General features: G+C 42.2%; 1 protein-coding gene across 1 annotated transcript in view; it reads left to right on the top strand.

The window, feature by feature from the left end:
• Positions 1 to 3709: 3709 nt before the first annotated feature.
• The window catches only part of PITPNB (phosphatidylinositol transfer protein beta), a 73166-nt gene continuing 55029 nt past the window's right edge, over positions 3710 to 21846 (top strand). The window contains exons 1-2 of the mRNA XM_051973037.1: positions 3710 to 3882; positions 9877 to 9907. Of these exons, the coding sequence (XP_051828997.1) occupies positions 3725 to 3882; positions 9877 to 9907 (189 nt within the window). The 5' untranslated portion in view covers positions 3710 to 3724. The remainder of the gene's footprint in view (positions 3883 to 9876; positions 9908 to 21846) is intronic.

Raw genomic sequence — 21846 nt, 5'->3', positions numbered from 1 at the left:
GAAAAGGGCAAGGGATTTACTCAGCAGGGCATAGGTAGGAAATATTGCAGATTGGGTACAAGCCCATGCCTTCTGACCCTTGAATCTCCTCCATCTATATCATTTTATTTGATGTTTTCATCTGTTCATGTGGATTCAATTATTGCTATGGAAATTATACTTAGATCTACCTGTTTAGTCTCTCTCCCAGAGTGGGAAGGGAGGAAACAGGCATTTTTAAAGCACTTACTATGTGCCAAGAAGGGACAGTAAAGTCATATACTGAATAAATCACCAGGCCTGGAGAGAGACTTATCGTCCTGCATTCAAATCTGGTCTCACTTATGATAGAGTCAGGGTAGAAATTCCCAGTTGAAATATGAAGTGCAAGGCACAAGGAACATGTAAAGAATTCAGAATGGTGTTTGCTTTGCCAAAAGATAGCTTTATTTTTGAGGTTATGACAAAGTGAAGAGGAAAAATAGATACCAGGAATGATAAATATGAAATAGATTCAGGAGAGCAATAGAAAGGATATAATGGTTAGCAAGGAAAGGGGTTTGAACAATTAACAAGGGAAAAATTAACCAAGAGAAAGGGAATACACCATGAGATGGGAATACATCACAGAGAAGTTTAATAGTCTAACCCCAAAAGAGGTTTGCAAGAGAAGGAGATTCTACCATTGACTGACAGGCTAACCCTAAAAGGAATTTAGCATCCTCAATGAGTTAGCTATAACAAGGAGAAAGACACCATGAGACATGGGAAGGAGGGGATGAGAAGACACCATGAGGGAAGATGCCATGGTGGGCTAACTAAAGGAATTTAGCCAAGCTGTCATAGGTCATGGGCAGATTTATAGGGAAAATTTAACATGGGGGAAGGTTTAACATAATTTAGCTCTCTGATTGGATTTAGTAAGATGGGATTTCTAAAGATCTCCAGGAGAGTGGCATTGTAATGGGAAGTCCACTTGAACAGAAGACCTACTTAAGACTCCTTACACTTGAGCTAAAGCCTTCAGTTCTCTTCCCTGCTTGCCTCAGGGAGTATTATAATCTTATCGGTATTTCAGACTTTCTCTGTCCACTCCCCTAGTTACCCAGGACCTCATCACTTCTAGCTATGTGACTGTTTGCCTTAGTTTCCTCAAGGAAAAGGAAATGACAAATGACTTCAGTGTCTTTGCCAAGAAAACCCCAAATGGGATCACAGAGAGTTGAACATGACTGAACAATGACTGAAAACTTCTCTCCCAACCTCCAGCCTACTACTGAACATCTAGAATGGGGTATCTCAAAGATGTTCCAAACTCAACATGCTCTTCAACTTAGGGAAACTGGTCTCCCAGCTGTTCTACAAACAAGACCCTCTATCTCCCGGCCTTCTGCATTCTCTTTCCACATTCCCCTATTCCTGGAATGTTCTCCTTTCTCATCTCTGTCTTCAAATTCCAACTAAAATCTTTTTCCCAACTCAATTCCAGTGCGTTCTCTCTCAATTGTTTCCTAATTAACCCGCTCATAGTTTACACTTATTCCTTTGTGGGCTGTCTTTGTGTTCTCACTACTTATCACAATGTGGGGACATGTTGTTCAGTTATCTTTATTTATTTTTTTGCTGAGGCAATTGGGATTAAGTGACTTGCCCAGAGTCCTAACAGCTAGGAAGTATTGAGGACAGATTTGAACTTGGATCCTCCTGATTCTGGGCCAGTGCTCTATTCATTGCACTACCTAGCTGGCCCCTGATCAGTCATTTTTCAGTCATGTCTAATTCTTCATGACCCCATTTGGGATTTTCTTGGCAGAAATATTGTAGAAATATTCTCTTCTACAGTTCATTTTGCAGATAAGAAAACTGAGGCAAACAGGGTGAAGTGAGTTGCCTAGGACCACACAACTAGGAGACCAGATTTGAGCTCAGCAAGCTGATTCCAAGCCCAAAGCTCTAACCACCTGCCTGCCCTTCTTAGCACACAGTAGATATTAAATATATGCTTATTGACTGACTAAATCTTGCCCTTTCTACCTTTACATCTGTTCCACACCTTCCACACCCACAAGCACAGGCCATCATCACTCCTTGCCTGGATTCTTTTGTCTTCTAAACAGTTTTTGTTCCCATCCATCATCCGCCACACAGTGACGGGGGTGTCTTTTCTAAAACAGATCTGGTCATCCCAGCCTTTGCTGGCTGCAGGTTTGCCTCATAGATCCCTGAGCTCTTCCCAACACCCTCTTTCTTATGACTCCAGACTTCTTAGACTCGACTCCCCTGGCTGCACGGAGGTGCCTGCTCTTCCTCAGCCTCTGCTCTCCCAGGGGCTGCCTGGCCCTCATTCCTGGAGTGTTCTGCCTCACTTAAAGCTCCTATCCTTCCTGCTGCCAGGAGGCTTTTCCTCCTCTCCTCAGCCGCGGCAGCTCCCCTCGGAGATCACCCGCCCAGGGTAAGCACTGAAGAGATCCTTGTTCCTGTTCCAGGTGTTGCTTCCGATTAACTGAGACCCGGGAAAGACTTTAGCTGAAAGTGGCCCAGGCCTCTCCGTGCATGCGGGACCCCCTCCAGTCATCCTGACCCATGGCTGGCCACTGGATTCCGATGACTGGAGGAGAGAGCCAGGATGAGGTCTGCATGGCCTTCCTCCCTTCAATCCAATTCACTGGAAAGTCCAGGTGTCCCCTTCCTGATGTCCCCAGTCCTCTTGGAGCACAAAGGTCAAACAGCCCCTTGCTCGGTTTTCCACCCGTCCCTCTCAAATTCTGACAACCGTGTGCTGGAAATCTTGAACAGACCCTTCTCATCAGAGGCTGCTTTTCTAACCTCAGGCCTAAAACGGAAGCGTCCCCGCAGGCTTCTGCCTTCTGGACCCAGGCAGGGGATGTCAGATCCCTATCCAAGGGACAGCCTTTCCAATCTGTGAAGAACGCTCTCAAGCCCCCCTGAATCTTAGGCCAAGTAACCCCCGGTCTTTCAAGCAATGAGGTCACGGAGGGACGGCCCTGTCTCCTCTTCCAGCTGTTCAATATTCTCTGTACTTTTTAGTTATCCGTGTGGCCCCAGAACTAAACGTTATACCGCTGGTGAGATCTAGGGAGAGCAGAGTGCCCCGGATCTACTCTTTCTCGGTGGGCTAGGTCTTGGGTTCAAATCTTGCTCCTGATACATATGGGCTGTTTTCGAATGTGCCCATCTGCCTTGGCAGAGCTCCCTCAAAGAATGAAAGCGCGGATCGAGCGTAAGCCGGTTGACATTGGTCCGGTTTTCTTTTCCGAGAGAGGGAAGTGACTCGGCCTGAGCTGGAGTTCCACTAGACCTCGCACCGCTTTTTCAGACACCGCGGTCTAGACGGGCCTCCCCGGCTCGTGCTGGGGGCACGAAGACCCAGCTCCGCTTCTGCCTCAGTTTCCTCCTCCTCCCCTTCCCCCCGGGGTGGGTGTCAAACGCCCTTCTCGCTACAGTCCAAGTACATCTTTAATTTACAAAGCACTTTAAGTTTGGCCAAGACCGGCCTCCCGGCCCAATTCGGGAAGTCTAAGGGGAGGGAGAAGTCAGCCCGAGGCCGGGCCGTGGGCGTTCCCCCGCGGGGCGAGGCTGGGGCGGGGTCCTCGCGAGGGTCGCGTGAGGGAGCCGGGGCGGAGCCTCTCCCGGGCCGGAGCTCCGGCCGGGAGGAGACGTAATTGTGGGCGTGATCACGCAGGCGCCGGGGCGGCCGCCGAAGGAGGGGGCGGGGCTTGACCCGATGCGCGGACGCGGCCCTCCGGCGGAAGGGTGGGATGGCGCAGGCGCCGGGACGGGGAGGCGGGGCTGCGCAAGCGCCGTGGGTGGCGGTAGCGGCGGCGGCGGCAGTGGAGACGGCGGCGGCAGCGGCGAAGGAACGATGGTGCTGATTAAGGAATTGTGAGTTGGGGCCAGCGGAAGCGGGGGGGTCTCAGGCTGGGGTCGGGGGACCGCTCCTCGGCGGGCGCGGGTCTCGGCGTGAGTCCCCGCAGGGTAACGGAGCCGGGGTGGGCTCGGCGGCCCCGCCCGACGCCCCCTTCTCCCTCCGCGCGGAGAGACCCAGGCCGGCCGCTCCCGGCTCCTCGCGAGCTGCCGGCTCCGCTCGCCTCTCCCTCCCCCTCCCCCGACTCCCGCGCGCCTGCGCACGCGCGCGCACTCCCCCGCCCCCGCGCACCGCTGCCCCTGCCCCGGTCCGGCCCCCAAGCGCGGGCGCGCGCGGCCCACTGCCGCGTCCTTTCCGTTGGGACCGGCCCCTGGGGGGGTCGGGGGAGGGGACCTGAAGCCGAGCGTGGGGGCCGCCTAGTCCGGCCTCTCCCTCGAGCCTCCTCGGCCTCCCGTACGCTCTATGGGGGAGGGACGAGCCTTACGGGAAGGAGGAAGGAGGGGGAAGGGCCCGGGACTAGGGTGGGTGAGGGGCGGTACACCAGACCCTGAGGGGGGTCCTAGTGCCGGTCGGTTCTCCCCCCCCCCCAAATTCCCATTAGGTGATTGATGTCAACACGTGTCCTAGGCGCCACTTTTCCCCTGGTACTGAGGGCTGCCTCATTTTGGGGGTGGGGAGTAGAGCTTCCTAAGAGCCATAGGAAAGTGGAGGGAGGAATATGGTCAGGGGACGCTCAGGTGGAGGAAGTAACCTCATGGAAGGAAGAAAAGTTGGCCAGGCAGAGAGAGACAGGGAGGCATTTCAGGCTTTTTTGACAGCCAGCCCTGGGGCATGGGTTGTGGTCTTCCCTTGGAAGTTGTGGGGCTGCAGGGGACTTGGGTAACACCTTTATTTACAAATCGGGAAACTGAGGCACAGACTTGGCAAGGTTCAAAGCTAGGGTTCGAATCCAGGCCCTTTGATTCCGCATCCCACTGCTTTTTAGAGGCCATAGGGAGCCGTAAAAGGTTTTGGAGAAATGAAGGCTTCTAGGGGTATGTGCTGCTTAACTAGCTCTTTGATAATGATCTAGATTCTTGTTGTAAGGAGGTATTTAGATTATGATCGCAAAGCTAGTTAGCAAGTGTGGGCTTAAGTTTTCATATCTGCAAAATGAGCTGGTAACATACTATCTAATTCACCGTTTTGAGGAAAATGTAAGCTTAAAGGGGCCCTAGAAATGTACATTTTTATTGTACTTTGAACACCACTGAAACCTCTCTACCAAAGGGATTTTAGAGACCGACTTTTACATACCTCTTCTTTCCCATAAGAAGAAATTGAGGCTCACTGAGGGAAAACCTAAGGAAGTATTGACAGGATTTTTTAGCAGAATCTGGACCCAAACCCTGCTCTTCTGCTCAGCACTGTGTCCTTTTTACTGTATAACATGACATGCAGGTAACTTGGAGTTCCATGTGTATTCTTCCTATTAAATACCTATTTTAACTGTCCCCTTTCAGTTATTTGCCATGCTTTTCTTAATTTGAATGGAGACTGCTTCATCATGGGCTCATAGATCTATAGCTGGAAAGAGTTCATAAGAGGTCATGTAAGCCATTCCTCTCCCTTGAAGTATGAGAAAAGACCTTAATATGATTTCCCACTTGTCTACAAACCCTAAGGTGAAACAGATTTTTCAACGAAAAAGATTTGGTTAATGATAAGTATTTCCTGAATTTCTTTAGTTTTCCTGTAACTAGATGTTGCATCCTTTTGTCTTTTACAGTAGAATGAAATGGTGGAAAATGCAGTTAAAAAGTTGGAAGATAAATGTTTAAAATGTCGAAGCTTTGTTAGCATTTTAAAAATTGTTTACTTTGAGATTTATGTGACGTTTTGGGGCCAAGAAGCTCCTGCCATGTGTCATCGTGGAATTATTTATTTATTTATTTTTAAACCATCATTTCTTTGGAGTAAATAAGTAGATGAATTAGTGGTATTAGAGGTGGAAAAATAAGATAAGTAAAGTTTTTATTAAGCCCTTACCATATATGTGCTAGGGCTGTGAAGAAAGGCAAAAATGGTCCCTTCTCCCAAAATAATTCAGTCCTTGGAGGGGGAGGCAGCATCTAAGTAATTATGGACAAAGTAGCTATATACCGGCTAAATTGGGAGTAGTTAAGAGGGAAGTGCTAGAATTAAAAGAGATGGAAAATGATATTTTAACTAGATTTAAAGGAAGTCTCAGAAAGGGTGCTGAGGAAGGAGGCTTTTCAGCTATGGGGTCATTCAGTGCAAATACTGTGAGTCTGGAGTTGGACTGTCTTTTTGTGGAACAGCCAGGAAGCTGATGTCACTTAGAGGAGTGTGAGATGTAAGAATACTGGAAAGTTGGAGGCGGGGAGGTTATGAAGACTCAACTGTTTAATTCTCCAAGTAATAGGAAGCAGTAAAGTGTCTGAGACCTTGAATGAAGAGAGATTACTTCAGCAGTGGGGTGGGGAGAGACTTAAGGCAGGCAGGTAGGAGGTTATGAGGGCCTGCTTCCCTAGAATGGGTGCAGTGTCAAGTGAGAGAGGAGGTGTGTGGGAAAGTGACAGGCTTTGGCAGCAGTTTGGTTTGGGGGGTATGGGGGAGAGGGAAAAATGGAGGGTGACATTTAGCTTGCACACCTGCCCTGAAATGTGACTGTGTTCAAGCTCCATTCTTCTGTTCAGTTTCCATGTTTATCCACAGGGACCCAAGTCAAATGTCACTTTTCTCAGGAAGCCTTTCCTGATCTCAGTTGGAAAGGATTCTCTTCCTCATTAAATCTCCCTGGTCTTTGTATCTCTCTTAGGTTTTGTCTGCTTTGTGTTCTTCTTGTGTACCTAGCCTGGGGACAACTCCATGGGCTAAAAAGGATTTCATCTTCACAATTCCTTCAGCACAAGACCAAGTACCTAAGTGGTGATAATGATGGTAGATCTTTGCTGAGGGAATAAAAGATCTGTGAAATGACAAAGGGGGCCCAAGGGGTTTTGAGATTTCAGTGGAAATATGCTAGATATACTTTAAAACAATTGGGTTTTCTGAAATAAAAGGAAACAGGTTTATGAAATTTGGAAAAATTAATTTTTTAAAATAAACTGATTTTTTTTTAACTAATGAATTGAGGCTTATTAAAAAAAAAAAACTTCCTGAAGTACATTACTCGTTCACTTTATTACTAACTTTACAAAACCAGCATTTCTTTGAAAAGCATGTTATATAAAAAAGATTTCATAGTATCTTTCTTCCAGTGAATTTCTTGGCAATCTCTTCAGTGTTTGTCATACCTAGGGAATTTTTTGTGAAATCAGATTAGACTGGCTACAGAATTGATAGAAATCTAGGGAATTTGTCTTTGATTGAAGTTTTAGCATAGCTTGGCAGTAAACATTTATTAAGTGATAACAGGGAATTCCCAATTCTTTTTGGAATTAAGCTGCTTCCCATTTGATGTCATTACTTGCAAAATTGTTATGTAGCATTTGAAATGACAGTGGAGTTCTTTTGGATTTGAGAATTTACTTGGTTATCCTTGGGATCCTTTACTGGCTTGCTTGTTGACCTGTCTATATCTCTGAATTGGACAGATAATGGAAAGTTGCCTTTGTGTTGATGATTTATTGTGTTTTTAGGGAATTCAGATATGTAGAGTACCTGACACATAGCAGGTGCTTAAAAAAGCTCCTTGATTGATGTGACTGAGTTAGGCAAATTAGGCTGGTTAGGCAAATTTAGAGTGCTCAGCCAGGTGCTTTGGGAATAATGTTAAGTGTTGAATAATGGGGGAAAGTTGTAAAGGCAACTTGAGAAGAGGTGGGAGAGGAATGGGCTTTTAGGCTTGTATGGTATGGTGGTCAGGCTCCTAATCCATCACTCTGCTTTGTAGCCAGAGAGCCATGTCTCTGTGGCCCGGCAAGAATAGTTGTCTCCTGGGTTTTGCTTCTTGAAACCCCTGTCAGTCAGTCATCAAACATAAATGCCTATTATATGTGCTAGACCCCAAGATAACAAGTGACTGAGGGAGACCACACACCTATAGGTTTATGTGTATAAAACCCAGAAAGCCTATATAAGAAAACTAGAGTGAGGGTGGGAGGCTCCAGTCTGGGGGAAGCAGGAAAAGCCTCAAGGAGAAGTTGGTCCTGGAGGGAGGCATTCCAGGCTAGGGGACAGTAGGTGCAGAAGGCCAGAACGGGAGCCCGGGATGCTAGGAATAAGATGCCCTGTTTGGCTGGGGCAGGGAGTTGGTAGTGATGTGTAAAAAGGCTGTTGGGGGGGGGGGGGAGCGAGTCTTTAAGAGTAAAAGCGAAAGCTAAATGAACAAATAGTGTATATTTAGAGATTATTACATGCTATTTCATAGCACTGGGCTAAGTATAACAATTGTTTGTTAGAAAGTGCCTGCCCCAGCAAGAAGGGTATCTTTGGGTATACTGTGTGAGGAAGTGAATTTAGGTCTGATGTAGATTGAGTCAAAAATAATCGTGCCCTTATTAGCACACCCTTTCCCCCTTTGCCTGGTGCTGACGATTTGTTTATCTTGGGTGGGGAGGCTAGCTAGGGTGAAGACAGGAACTAGGAATGATGGCTAACACTGGAGCTCCTTCCAAGCCTGTGGAGTGAGCCCAGCAGAGGATGTCTGGATCTGTTTGGAGAAGCTTTTCTCCGGGTTTTGTAGCCTCCCTCCAGGTAGAAAGAGGCATCCTTATTGACATTCAATTCTCTTACTCCAGGAGATGTTTATATTTGCTCCTGGAGGTGGCTCTAGAATTTGGTGTGTGTGGGGGAATGGGATGAGTGTGTGGGAGCAATTATGGACTCAGACTTGAGCCTTAGGAACTTCATTTTGGTGACTCTGGAGGCAAGGAAATCAGTGAGGCCATTGTAGATCAGTGCAAGCTGGAGGTGGGGGCCTGTCCTAGGATGGGGTGTGTGTGTGTTTGTGGCCGTGACGGAGTCCAGGATGTAGGGTGACAAACCTGGGTGACTCAGAATTGTGGTGGGGAAATTTGGAAGTGAAGTGGATTTGCGCCCTTTTTTGATTACCCCAGTTAGTGTTCATCCCTTTGCATTTCTTTTGTGTAGATTTTTGTGGGTTCCTGGAGTAATAGGTGTTTGCCCATGTAGAAGGTGAGCTTCTGGGAAATAGACATGGTTATGTATATCCCATTGCTCAGAAAGTGTTCAGTACATAGTATGTGCTTAATGATTATTGAATTGAATTATGGGGCTTTCTCGAGAAGTGGTTGTTCCCCTATTTTTGTTTACACCCGCCAAAGGGGTTGGATGACCTGCCTCTCCCATCCCATCGTAGACTGGACCTGCTTGTCCTTTTACCTTCCTTCCAACTGCAAACTTAGTGATTCTGGCACTTATGTTAAGTGGTGAATTCTTCACTAAGAGATTCTTGGAAGAGATGGGGGCAGAAATCAGATTGTTTACAAAGACAGAAGAAGAGAAAGCTGTCTTCAAATATTTGAAGGATTGTCCTGAGGAAAATTTCTTTCTTTGGCCTCAGAAGATAGAATTAATAGTAATGGATGATAACTGCAAATTTGGGCTTAGTTCAAGAAAAATCCTGATAGAAAAGAGCAGAGATCCAGCTGGTATCATGTTGAGTACTGAGTCTTCATTTTGAGCATTTGCACCTCAGAAAATGGCAAGGATTAAAGAACCATAGTTTCCTGAACCAAAAGAAAACATTCTGGATTTGAAGTCACAGGATTTGTGTTCAAATTCTGGCTCTTCTGCCTAAAAGAGGGGATTGGATTAGATCATTTCCAAGGTCTCTTCAAGTTAAGTCCTACAATATTATCTTTTAGTTGGGGTAGAAGACGCTCAGGTAATTTTTACAGTTTGCATTTCTTCATGGTATCTTTGGGCATAATGAAAAAAACTCTTTATACCTTTAGGGGTCTGTGATGTAAAATTAGTTTTTTCACTGATGTGGTTTGTAATGTATATTTTCTTTTTCTTTTTTTTTCTTTTTTTTTTTTTAGCCGTGTGGTCTTACCATGTTCAGTTCAAGAGGTAAGTTCTGTTTATTTCTAATGATACTATGTTTAAGCATAGATAGTATAGTGATATATTGTAACTCTTTTGTCTAAATTGTCTAAATTCATAGTTTGCCTTCTATTTCTCCAGCTGTTAAGACTCTTGAGTCTAGGAAATATTCCAGAATAATGTATAGGGGATCACAAGGTTGTAGTTACCTCGTGACTGGATTATATTAGCCTTCTGATTAGGTGGCTTGTCTCAAGTCTTTTCCTCCCATGCAAATCTTTTTCCCCCACACTTTAAAAAATAACTTTCCTAATACAGATTTGATTGTTATTCATCTCTCAAAAACTTTCAGTGGCTCCTTTTTGTATATCAGAGAAAAAGCAAACCTTTTGTTTAACTTTTAAAGAAAAGTATTGTTGCCTAATGGGAAGAAGAGCTTGGAGATTTGTGTGGTACATACTTAATAAATATATGTCGGTGATTTGTTTTTTGAAGCCTGACACTTCATAGCTGTGTGACCATAAAGAAGTCACTTGACTTTGTGTAATACTTGTATTATTTGCATAATGAGGTGGTTGCAAGGAGCAGGTGAGAGTATATAAAGCTTTTGCAAATCTCAGAAGGCTTCATTTGAAGTCTTCTTAAGAGCCTCTACAATCTGACTGGAATCCAACTTTCCAGACTTAACATAGTTTGCCTTTTATTCAGATCAGAATACTAATAGCTAATTCCTATCCTGCATCCCCATCTATTCTTTTTCCTGGCTTGTATTCCTTCAGCACCATATTCCAGTATCCTTCTTTTAAGGGTCAAACTAGGTGTTTCCTAACTAGTTGGATTCCCTCTTGATTGCTGTTCTCCTTCCCTCAGATTGGGTTTTATCTCTTTGTTGCAGTTACTCACATCAGTAAATCAGGCATTAAGTGCCTATCTACTATGTTAGGAAACATGCTTGAGCTCAAGGAACTTAATTTCATGGGGAAGATAACATGCAAACATATACAAAACAAACTAAACAATACAAAAAGAAAATCATTAACAAAGGGAAGACACTAGAATTAAGGGGTGAGATTGGACAAGGCTTCTTGTAGAAGGTGAGACTTGCAAGGAAATTAGGGAAGTATGTAGTTGGAGTGAAGGGGGGGTGGGTGGAGAGAGAGAAAGAGAGAATGAGAATGAATGAGAATATGTGTGTGTGTATTCTGGGAATGGGGACATCCTGAGAAAATGCCTGGATCTGAGAAGAAGGGTCTTGTTTATGAAACAGTCAGGAGGCCAGTATCTTTGGATCAAAGAATATGTATTGGGGTCTAAGAAGACAGGAAAGATAGGAAGTTGAAGCATTGGGAAGCCACTGAAGTTTATTGAATAATAAAATGATATGATCAAATCTGAATTTTAATGAATAAATGGATAACGGATTGGCATGGAGAGGGACTTGAGGTAGGAGAACTGCCAGCAGCTATGGCAGCAGTAGTCCAGGGATGAGGAGATGAAGGCCTGAATTGGTATGGGAGCAGGATCAGGAGAGAAGGGATGTATTTGGGAGATGTCACCGAGGTGAAATCTGGGGGATTGGGAGGATAAAATGTTGCCATCAACAGGAATAGGAAAGGGATCCTAAGTTCTGTTTTGGATTTATTTGGTTCTGAAGGCAAACTGTGTTAAGTCTGGAAAGTTGGATTAGAGTCAGATTGTAGAGGCTCTTAAGACTTCAAATGAAATTCAAATATAAGATGTCTACAGGACATACAGTTTAGAGGGGCCTGAAAGGCATGTGAAGAATGGAGATCAGCATCAATACTGGGGCAGGAGAGAGAGAGATCTGAGAATCCTCTCAGAGAGAGAGAGAGCAATTAAATCCATGGGAACTGATGAAATCACTAAGTGAAGAAGAGGGAATCTTGAGGGTTTCCTTCTGTGTGTGAGAGCAGAAGGAGGAGACAGAAAGAATGCTCAGAAGGGGAGGTGGAGAGTCAGAGAGAAGGTGTCCTGAAAAGGGAGAGGGAAGAGAGGCACAAGTAGGGGAGAGTGACCAACCATGTCAAAGACTGTGGAGAGGTCAAGGAGAATGAGGATGGAAATGAGGCCTTTGGGTTTGGCAGCTTAGAGATCATCAATAACTTTGCAGAGAAGAGCTTTGGTGTAATGACAAGGTTGGAAGGCAGAGAATAAAGAAGAGAACAAGAGGAGAGAAAGTGGAGACGTTTATTGGCCGAGGCCTTTTGAAGGAGTTACAGAGAGCATAAGAACCAGAGGAAGCCAGTGAGTGAGGATAGGAGGATTAGACAGGGGGCATGTTTATAGGCAGTAGGGAAGGAGTCGGTACATAAGGGAAAGATTGAAAATGAGTGAAAGAGTGGGGATCACCGAGGAGACTGTGTGTGGGAGATGGCAGGTATTGAGATCACTTGAGAAGGTAGTGGGGTTAAACCGCTTTGGTAAAAAGCAAAGCAATTTCATCATGTGAGACTAGAACTAGAAAAGAGAGGGGTAGCAAGCAAGCATTAGGAGATGAGGAAGAGTGCTTGCTATATCCCTGTAGTAAAGCATAAGTTTCTTGAGGACAAAGGATTTTGTCATATTTCTCTTTGTATTCTAAGCTAACAGTCGCAAGGGACACTTAATATTTGTTAGCTTGAATCCCTAATTCTTTGAATTCTTCCTCATAAGGCATAATTTCTGTGGTAGTTCTCTGCTACATCAACCTAGTTTATCCATGTCTCTTAAAATGTATGTTACCTATCACCTCATCTGTCAGATTGATTAAGATGATAGGAAAAGATAATGATAAATGTTGGAGGGGATATGGGAAAACAAAAGCATTGTTGGTGGAGTTGTGAAATGATCCAACTGTTCTGGAGAGCAATTTGGAACTATGGCCAAAGGGCTATCAGACTGCATACCCTTTGATCCATCAGTGTCTCTACTGGGTCTGTATCCCAAAGAGATGATAAAAAAGGGGAAAAAGCAATCCTTTTTGTGGTAACAAGGAACTGGAAATTGAGTAGATGCCTATCACTTGGGGAATGGCTGAGTAAGTCATGATATGTGAATATAATAGAATATTATTCTATAAGAAATGATGAGTGGTTGATTTCAGAAAAGCCTAGAAAGACTTCAATGAACTAACTGATGCTGAATTAAGTGAGCAGAACCAAGAGAACATTGTACACAGTAACAAGAAGATTGTGTGATCAACTATAATGGACTTGGCTGTTCTCGGCAATGAGATGATCCAAGATGATTCCAGTGGGATGAAAAATGCCTTCTGCATCCAGAAGGAGAACTATGGAGACTGACTGTAAATCAAAACATAGTATTTTCACCTTTTTGTTTGTTTGCTTTTTATTTTTCATGTTTTTTTTTCCCCTTTTGTCCTGATTTTTCTTTCACAATGTGACAAATATGGAAATAAGTTTAAAGTGATTGTACTTGTATAACCTATATCAGATTGCTTGCAGTTTTTGGAAAGGGGAAGGTGAGCGAAGGAGGGAGAAAAAATTTAGAATTCAACATCTTACCAAAATGAATGTTGAAAACTTATCTTTACATGTACTTGGAAAAAGAAGTGCTATTGAGGGAAAAAAAAATGTGTACCACCAAGAGCAGAACACATTGCTTCAGGTGTGGCTTTGTTTCTTTAGAGAATGGTGAAATCTTTTGGTCTCTCTAGATCTGGCTCCTCTACAGTCATGCTCACTGCAAGCAGCTAGAATATTTGGGTCTTTGTCCTTCACTACAGTTCTGACTTCAGAAGTCTTGTGTGTCAGTGACACAGATGGCGGCCCAGCTAGGATGATGCTGAACCATATCCTCACATGAGATCCCTTCTCCACCTTCTAAATTCTCTTCATGTTGTGTAGAATAGAGTGCTCATCACTTGGCCCTCTATCTTGCTGTGAGGTTAGTCTATCTTTTGCCAGGTCATGCATTTTCCTCCTGACAGTCATTCTCCAGAATTCATCATGGATTAAAAAAATACGTTGCAATCTATCCATACCTACCATACATCCCTTGCTGCCTTTTGGTTTTCAGCTTTGGAGTCTTTGGAGGTCTCTGGATTGGCTGACTCACTACCATATCAGCGGAAGAAGTAGAAGTGTTGAAAGATAGGCCTTTGTTTCAAGTTATTTAAAGCACTACACAGTTTTCCAAAGGCGGTCTGGCCCGTTTTCCATATCACTTCTAGATCTACCTCATCTATTTGAGTTGTCTGTTCCAGGGTTCTGTCCAGGGTCTATTTCTATCTGGACAGTAGTATCCATTCTTTGAACATTTGGTTTAGCCAGTCAGCAAGCATTTATTAAGCACCTCTCATCTACTGTAAGTGCTGAGAATGCAAAGAAAAGAAAAAGATCAGTCACTTCTCCTAAGAAGTGTATAGTCTGTTGTAGACGGCAACATACCAGACAAGGAAATAATGCTAGGAAAGACTGGAATTAAATGGAATTTTAGCTGGAAGTCGGGGAAGCCCGCAGGGTGAGGTACATCTATCCAGTGAAAATGCCTGCAGTCTGGTTGGAGTTTCTTGTTTGAATAACAAAAAGGATACCAGGCCATTAGATCTTAAGAATACATGGAGAGTTACAAGGTATGAGAGACTGGAAAGTAGGAGATGATCAGGAAGTGAAAGGCTTGGAGTGCCAAAGGGAAGATTTTGTATTTGGTCCTGGAGGAAAAATCCAGCCTCTGGAGTTTATTGAAGAGAGGTGAGGGTAAGGATGTGTGTGTGGTGGGGATGGGGAGAGACATGGTCAGACCTCTGTTTTAAAATGATCAGGTAATGGCTAAGTGAGTGAAGAGAGACTTAAGTCAGGGTGACCAACAGGAGGCTAAAGTAGAAGGCTGCTGGTTCTTCCTGTATGCATAGTGAGACTGAACTAGTAACTAGGGATCTCATTTTGTGTCTCATTTTGAACTTGGTTCTGGTTGATAAGTGATCTGATTACTCATTTGTTTTCAGGAATAACTTATATCAATAACGACTGTTTCCTGCCTTTGAAAACAGGATCAGTTTCACCTTTTATGATGTTGTTTGGCACTTAGCATGTCTTGTACCTCTTGGTTCTTTTTTTCTTTTGGTGCTTTAAAAAAAAGTATTTTTTTCCCAATTTCATGCAAAAACAATTTTAAGCATTTCTTTTTTTAAATTTTGAGTTCCAAACACTCTCCTTTCCTCTGCCTGTCATTGAGAAGGCAAGCAATTTAATAAAAGTTATACATGTTCAGTCATGCAAGACATATTTCCATATTAGTCATGTTGTAAAAGAAAACACAGACCAAAAAAAAAAAAAATCTAAAAGTTAAAAAAAGTGCTTCCATCTACATTCAGACCTCATCAATTTTTTTTTTTTTTATTTTCTGGAGGTGGGTAGCATTTTTTCTCTTTCAAAATTGTCTTAGGTCATTACTGTATTACTGGGAATAGCTAAGACATTGTACTTTTTTATGTTAGCACTTTTTTTTTCTTTTTAATTTTTAAAGCTTTATTTTCAAAACATGCATGGATAATTTTTCAACATTAACCCTTGCATAGCCTTGTGTTTCAGATTTTCCCTCTTCCCCTAGATGGAAAGGAATCCAATATACTTGTTAAAATATATGTTAAATCCAATAGGTGTAAACATATTTATATAATTCTCTTGCTGCACAAGAAAAATAAGGTCAAAATGGAAATTAAATGAGTAAGAAAACAGAAGGCAAGTGAACAAAAAGAGTGAGAATGTTATGTTGTGATCCATATTCAGTTCCTACAGTTTTCTCTCTGGGTTTAGATGGCTCTCTTCATCAGGAGATCATTGGAGGCATTAATCATCTCATTATTGGAAAGAATCACATTCATTAGAATTGATCGTTGTATAATCTTGTTGCCATGTATAATGATTTCGTGGTTCTGCTCCTTTCACTTAGCATCAGTTCCTATAAGTCTCTCCAATCCTTTCTGTTTTCATACTGCTGATTGTTTCTTACAGAACAGTAATATTCCATAACATTCATATACCATAACTTACTCAGCCATTCTGCAACTGATGGGCAGCCAAAAGGGTTGATAGATAGGTCTTTTTTCTTCTCTTTCATCTCTTCCTCCCTTTCTCTCTGCTCTCTCTCCTCCCTCCCCTCCTCTCCCCCTTCTTCTCTACTTCTCCTCCTTTTCCTCCTCTTCCTTTCTTATTTTTCCCCTCTTCTCCCCAGTAGTGATAGTGCTCAGTCAAACGATATGCATGATTTTATAACTCTTTTTACCATAAATCCAAATTGTTCTCTAGAATGATTGGATAGTTCACAACTCCATCCACAATACATAAATGTTTCAATTTTCTCACAATATTTGTCTTTTTTTTTTTTTTTTTGTTTTGTTAGCCACTCCCATAGGTGTGTGGTGGGACTTCAGAGTTGAGAAATAGTACTTCATTCTGACCCAGGGTGATAGATTTTTCCTGCCAAGCTTCTAAATTTTCTTGGATTAGCATATTGTTTCATTCCATCCTTTTGTTGGTTCTGCTGCCCTACAATTCATTTTGAGGCATTTTAAAAAGTTGTTTGGAGAGGAATTTGGGAATTTGGGAGTCTCTGCTATTCTGCCATCTTGGTTCTGCTCCCTTGTTTTTTGGTTGAAGAAAGTATTCACTGTGTGTTGGTATGAAACTTCTGTGCAATATAGCTTCAAGGCTTAGTTGGACTCTCCGCTTAGCAGCCTTATCTGGGATTCCCCAGGTGTGAGTCATTTACTCTGTACTGGCCCAAGACTTGCCGAGATCAGCACATTTGCCCCATGCAAAGGGGAGTGTCTGAATGAGGGCGCTGTCTTTAGGGCATCCCTTGGGCCAGGGCTGTCTGCTGGGCTTGCTCCTTGGCAAACATGTCTGCCCTTGTTGTGTGCTGCACTTGGGATGAATGATCAGAGGATTGGGGAGGATTGTTGTCTTTCATATTTCTTTCATATCATCTTACTTGATTTTGGCTTATAGAGGAAAAGCTCTAGGGTGGGATTTTACTTTGCCCAATCATAAACTTTTTATGGTTGATAAGCAATAGAAGCACAGTGAGATTATAGTCTTTAATCATAATCTCTTAGTCACATGTGTGATGGAAATGTGAAGTCTTGCTCGTGAAAGTCTTTTCTTGTCAATCATTTTCAGTCATGTCTAGTTCTTCATGACTTCATTGAGGGTTTTCTTGGCAAAGACTGGAGTGGTTGGCCATTTCCTTCACCAGCTCATTTTACGGATGAGAAACCTGAGGTAAATGAGGTAAAGTGACTAGCTCAGAGTCAGACACTTGCTAAGTGTCTGCAGCCAGATTTGAGGAGTCTTTGACTTCAGCCTGGGTACTCTCTGCATTCTGATGCCCCCCAGCTGTCTTGTGAAAATCCACTTGTTCTAATACCAATATTGAGGATACTCTGGACTCTTATAGATGATTTATATGATGATTTTATTTAGATAGAAAATGAGTCATCAATTACTGATAACTTTTATTTGTTTTGCCTCATAATGACGTCTGAGGTTATTTCCTTGATCTTGGAACCTTCCCTGCTGTCATATCAAAATTGTGTTGCCTGCTCTATGCCCTGCCTCTCTGGGCATTTGGTCTAGCTGCTTTCTCAGTTTTGTTTTCTTGGTGTTTTCTTGGTGACTATTTTCATTTCCTCTCATTGCACATCTGGGGCTATCATGTGAAGAGTCTAGATGTGGTGACTTCCCTCTCCTAGCTACAATGGGGAAACATTTGTTTTAAAAAAAATACCTTTGTGTAGATCTTGCCTGTTTTTCATCTCTTGTCCTTTTACCAGATTTCTCCTTAAATTCTTTGGAGTGACTTTTTTTTTTTTTAGGGTCCTAGTGAACTTCAGCTAAATTTGCTGTTCCTTCTGCCATTTCTTACTTTTTACCATTCTTCTCTTAAGATTTTATAAGTGAATTTATCTATCTCCAAACAGAGTTGTCCTCTTAGGCCATTTCTTTCCACTTGATAAAGAGTTCTAAGTATTTGTTGACTGTGGCAGTTTCTTCTCGTCGTTTTGAAAGAATTACTGTTAAAACTTCTCAACAAGTTTATTTTATTACTCCTGATGCCTAATTGAGAAGTTTAAGTCCAGGGTTCTTAAAAGACCGGGCCGGCCAGTGAAATGGAAGTTCTTGAAAAAAGGCTTCTTGGATGGCCATGAGAATAGTCAGTGCTTCCCAAGGACCCTTCTGACCAAATACAAAGAGGCTTGGCAACTTTAGACTTGCCACTGAAGAATGAGTGTTTTTGGCAGGGTCAACTCTAGAAAAAAATTTTTTTCATGGGCCTTCAGTATTGTCCGGCCTCTTTTTCTTCTGAGTAATAGAGGCAACAAGTATTAAGAAACATGTTGATAATTTAGTTATCGATATTCCGAATTTGAGGTCTGTATCCAGTCACTTGTAGTGAAACCTCCGTCTAACATTCTTGTGGCCAAACTAAAAGATGTGACTTGAGTGGGAGCCTCTCTTAATTCATTATATGGGTGGTGGTCACCCATATAGTAGGCGCGGGGGGAGGGACATGTGATAAAATACGTGATTAGGTATCATGGTTCAGCAGCAAGAAACAAGCCCCAAATCTTTGTACATCGGACCGATGCCTTCATTTTGAATATTTTCTTTGAGAAGAGAATGAGATAGTATGGATATAAAACAATAGACAAAGATGCAGAAGTAAAGTAGTCCAAAGCCCTTATTTTAAGGGAAACCAAGCCCTACAGCAGTAGGTGTGTCTAGAGTCACAATCTACTGGTGGGATTGCTCTGGCAATAGAGTAGTCTGCTCTTCATTGTACCAAATACTGTCAAGTTTAAAAGTGAGATTGATTGTACTTAAATAGAAAAATTATTACCAGTGTAGGAGTTAGTCTTGAATCAAGTCAAATCACATTAGTAAACCTTGATTAAACATTTTCTATGTGCTAGACACTATGATAAACACTGGGGATCAGAAAAAAAGGTAAAAGACTTTTTTTTTTAAATCCTTGAGGAGTTCACAATTTAATGAGAAGGTAACGGCAAGCAAACAAATTTGTACAGACAATCCCTATACCGAGTTAATAGGAAATAATTGATAGAGCAAAGGCTCTAGAATTTAGAGAGTTTGGGAAAGCCTTCCCATAGAAGGTGGGATTTTAGTGGAGATGAAGAGGGAGAGCATTGCAGGCACGGGGCATAGCTAGGGAAAATGTCTGGGGCCAACACAAGATGGAGAATCTTGTTCATGGAACAGTCAGGAGATCGGTGTCCATGGATCCAAGAGTACTTGTGGTGGGGTGGAAGGTGTGGGGTAAGGCGGGAGAAAGATAGGGGACTAAGATCCATGAAGGGCTTTTGAACATTTTGTTTTTGATCCTAGAGCCAATATGAAGCCACTAGAGTTTAGTGAATAAGAGAGGGGTAGCACATTCAGACCTGAGCTTTCAGAAACTCTCTGGCAGCTAAATGGAAGATGTCTTTGAGAGGGGGGGAGATTTGACCCAGACAGTCCCATCAGCAGACTGTTATGAAGTAATGTCCAGGCTTGAGCTGCTGAAGGGCTTCATCAGGATAGTAGTGGAAGAGAGAAGGGGACAAATTCAAGAGGTGCTACAGAGGTGAAATTGGCAGACTATATGAATGGTGAGATATAATGAGTTGGAAGATGATTCCTAGATAATGTGCCTGGGGGACTGAGAACATGCTAGTAGCCTTTACAGTATTAAGAAGGCAAAAAGCAGGGCCTTGGTGGCAAGATCATGAGTTCAGCTTTGGAAATGTGGACATTTGGACATCTACTTGGAGGCTGTAGGGATGGGAGATTGCAAATCAGCACAGGCTGGGGCAAGATTGGTAGATTTATTCATTCCTTCCCTCAGTAAGCACTTCTTCAGTGCCTCCTAAATGCCAGGTATTTTGCTAAACACTGCACATGCAAATAGGAAAAGACAGTCCCTACCCTCAGTAACTTGTGTTCTAATGAGGAAAGACAGCAGAACAGGGGAGGAGGAAAGGGGGAAGATAGAGTAGACAGAGAAATCCTAAATGAGTTTTGGGGTGTGGGAGATCACTTGGCTGAGGAGGTACCAGTCTTGTTCCCCTCCATAAATGGAGGAGTTGATGTCTCTTACCTCAGGGCAGAGGACATTGAGATATGAGGAGATTTTTCAAGATAAGATTTGCCAGTGATAAGTTTGGGCCATGGTGAAGTCAGAAGTAGGAGAAAGTAGTGTACTGAAGAGCTAGAGATAGAATATCAAGGGGAGAGGTCCATTAGTATAGGGATTGAGGGAAGGCCATTGGATTTGGCAATATCTGCAAAATGATTAGATTGGAATCCACATTATTAGGGCTTTAAAAGAGGGTGAAAGGAGAGGGTGGAGACACTTATTGTAGATGGCCTTTTTGAGGAATTAGCTACAAAGGGCAGAAGAGATGGAAGGATTAAATGAGGCATTTTTTAGGATTGGGGAGACATAGACATGTTTGTAGGTCATAGGGAAGGAACTAATACAGAGAAAGAGATTGAAACTGCGAGGTAAAACTATGTACAGTTTTATAGATTTGGGGCAAAATTCTAAACTGTTCTCCAGAATGGTTCACAGTTCCACCAGCAGTACTAGCAGTACATTTAGTGTCTGTTTTTCCACATCCCCTTTAATAGTTGTCATTTTCCTTTTCTGTCATATTAACTAGTCTGAAAGGTATGAGGTATTCCCTTTGAGGAGTTTTAATTTCTCTAATCAATAGTGATTTACAACCTTTTTTTCAAGTGACTATATATAGCTTTGGTTTCCTTCTGAAAACTGACAGTTCATATCCTTTGACTCATCTTAAAAATTTTTCTCGGGTCTCTATATCATGTAGCCTGTAAGAGAAACTTGTTTTAAGAATTTTTTTCTCCAATTTTCTACTAATTTTCTTCTAATCTTGGCTGCATTGGTTTTGTTTGTGCTAAAGATTTTTAATGTGATGTAATTAAAATTAACCATCCTGTATTAAATAATGTAACATAAGATTTTATATCCTATCATCCTCTTGTTTGGTCATAAATTCTTTCCTTCTCCATAAATCTTACAGGTAAGCTATTACAAGGTTCCCTAATTAACTTATGATAATCCCCCTTTATATCTAAACCATGTACCCATATAGAACTTATCTTTATTTACAATATGAGATGTTGATCTACACCTAGATCTGTTGAAATGCTTCCCAATTTTCCCAGGATTTATGTCAAATAGTGAATTTTTGCCTCCAAAACTTGGATCCTTGGGTTTATCAAATATTAGATGATTTTGATTATTTACTATTGTTTTATGTGTCGATTTATTCCACTTTTCTACCAGTCTGTTTCTTAGCCAGTACCAGATTGTTTTTATGATTACCATTTTGTAATATTGCTTGAGATCTGATACAGTTAGACTACTTTCATATTTTTCATTGATTTCCTGGAAATTTTTGACCTCCTATTGCAGGTGACCTTCTATTCCTCTTGTTACTTTTTCTAGCTCTATAAAATAACTTTTTTTTGATTATATAGCACTGCATATGTAAATTTTGTTAAAACTATCATTTTTATTTTGACTCAGCCTCCCCATGAGCAATGAACATTTCTCCATTTGTTTAGATCTGAATATTTTTGTGAAAAGTGTTTTGCTATTGTTTTCAACGTGTAGTTACTGGGTTTGTCTTGGCAGGTAAATTCCCAAGTAGTTGATATTATCTCTAGTTATTTTAGGTGGAATTTTCTCTTGTCTCTTGCCATTGGATTTTGTTGATGATATTTGAAAATGTTGATTTATGGGATTTCATTTTGTATACTGCTACTTTGCTGAAGTTAATTATTTTTAGTTTTTTAGTTTATTCTCTAGAATTCTCTATATATGCCATAATACCATCTGCAAAGACATTTTATTTCCTCATTGTCTTTTCTAGCTCCTTCAATTTTTAAAATTGTTGTAGCTGGCATATATGTAGC

Source organism: Antechinus flavipes, chromosome 1, assembly GCF_016432865.1.
Source record: "Antechinus flavipes isolate AdamAnt ecotype Samford, QLD, Australia chromosome 1, AdamAnt_v2, whole genome shotgun sequence".
NCBI lineage: Eukaryota > Metazoa > Chordata > Mammalia > Dasyuromorphia > Dasyuridae > Antechinus > Antechinus flavipes.
The sequence above is the reverse complement of the archived record's forward strand: the minus strand, read 5'-3'. Positions and strand labels throughout refer to the sequence as shown.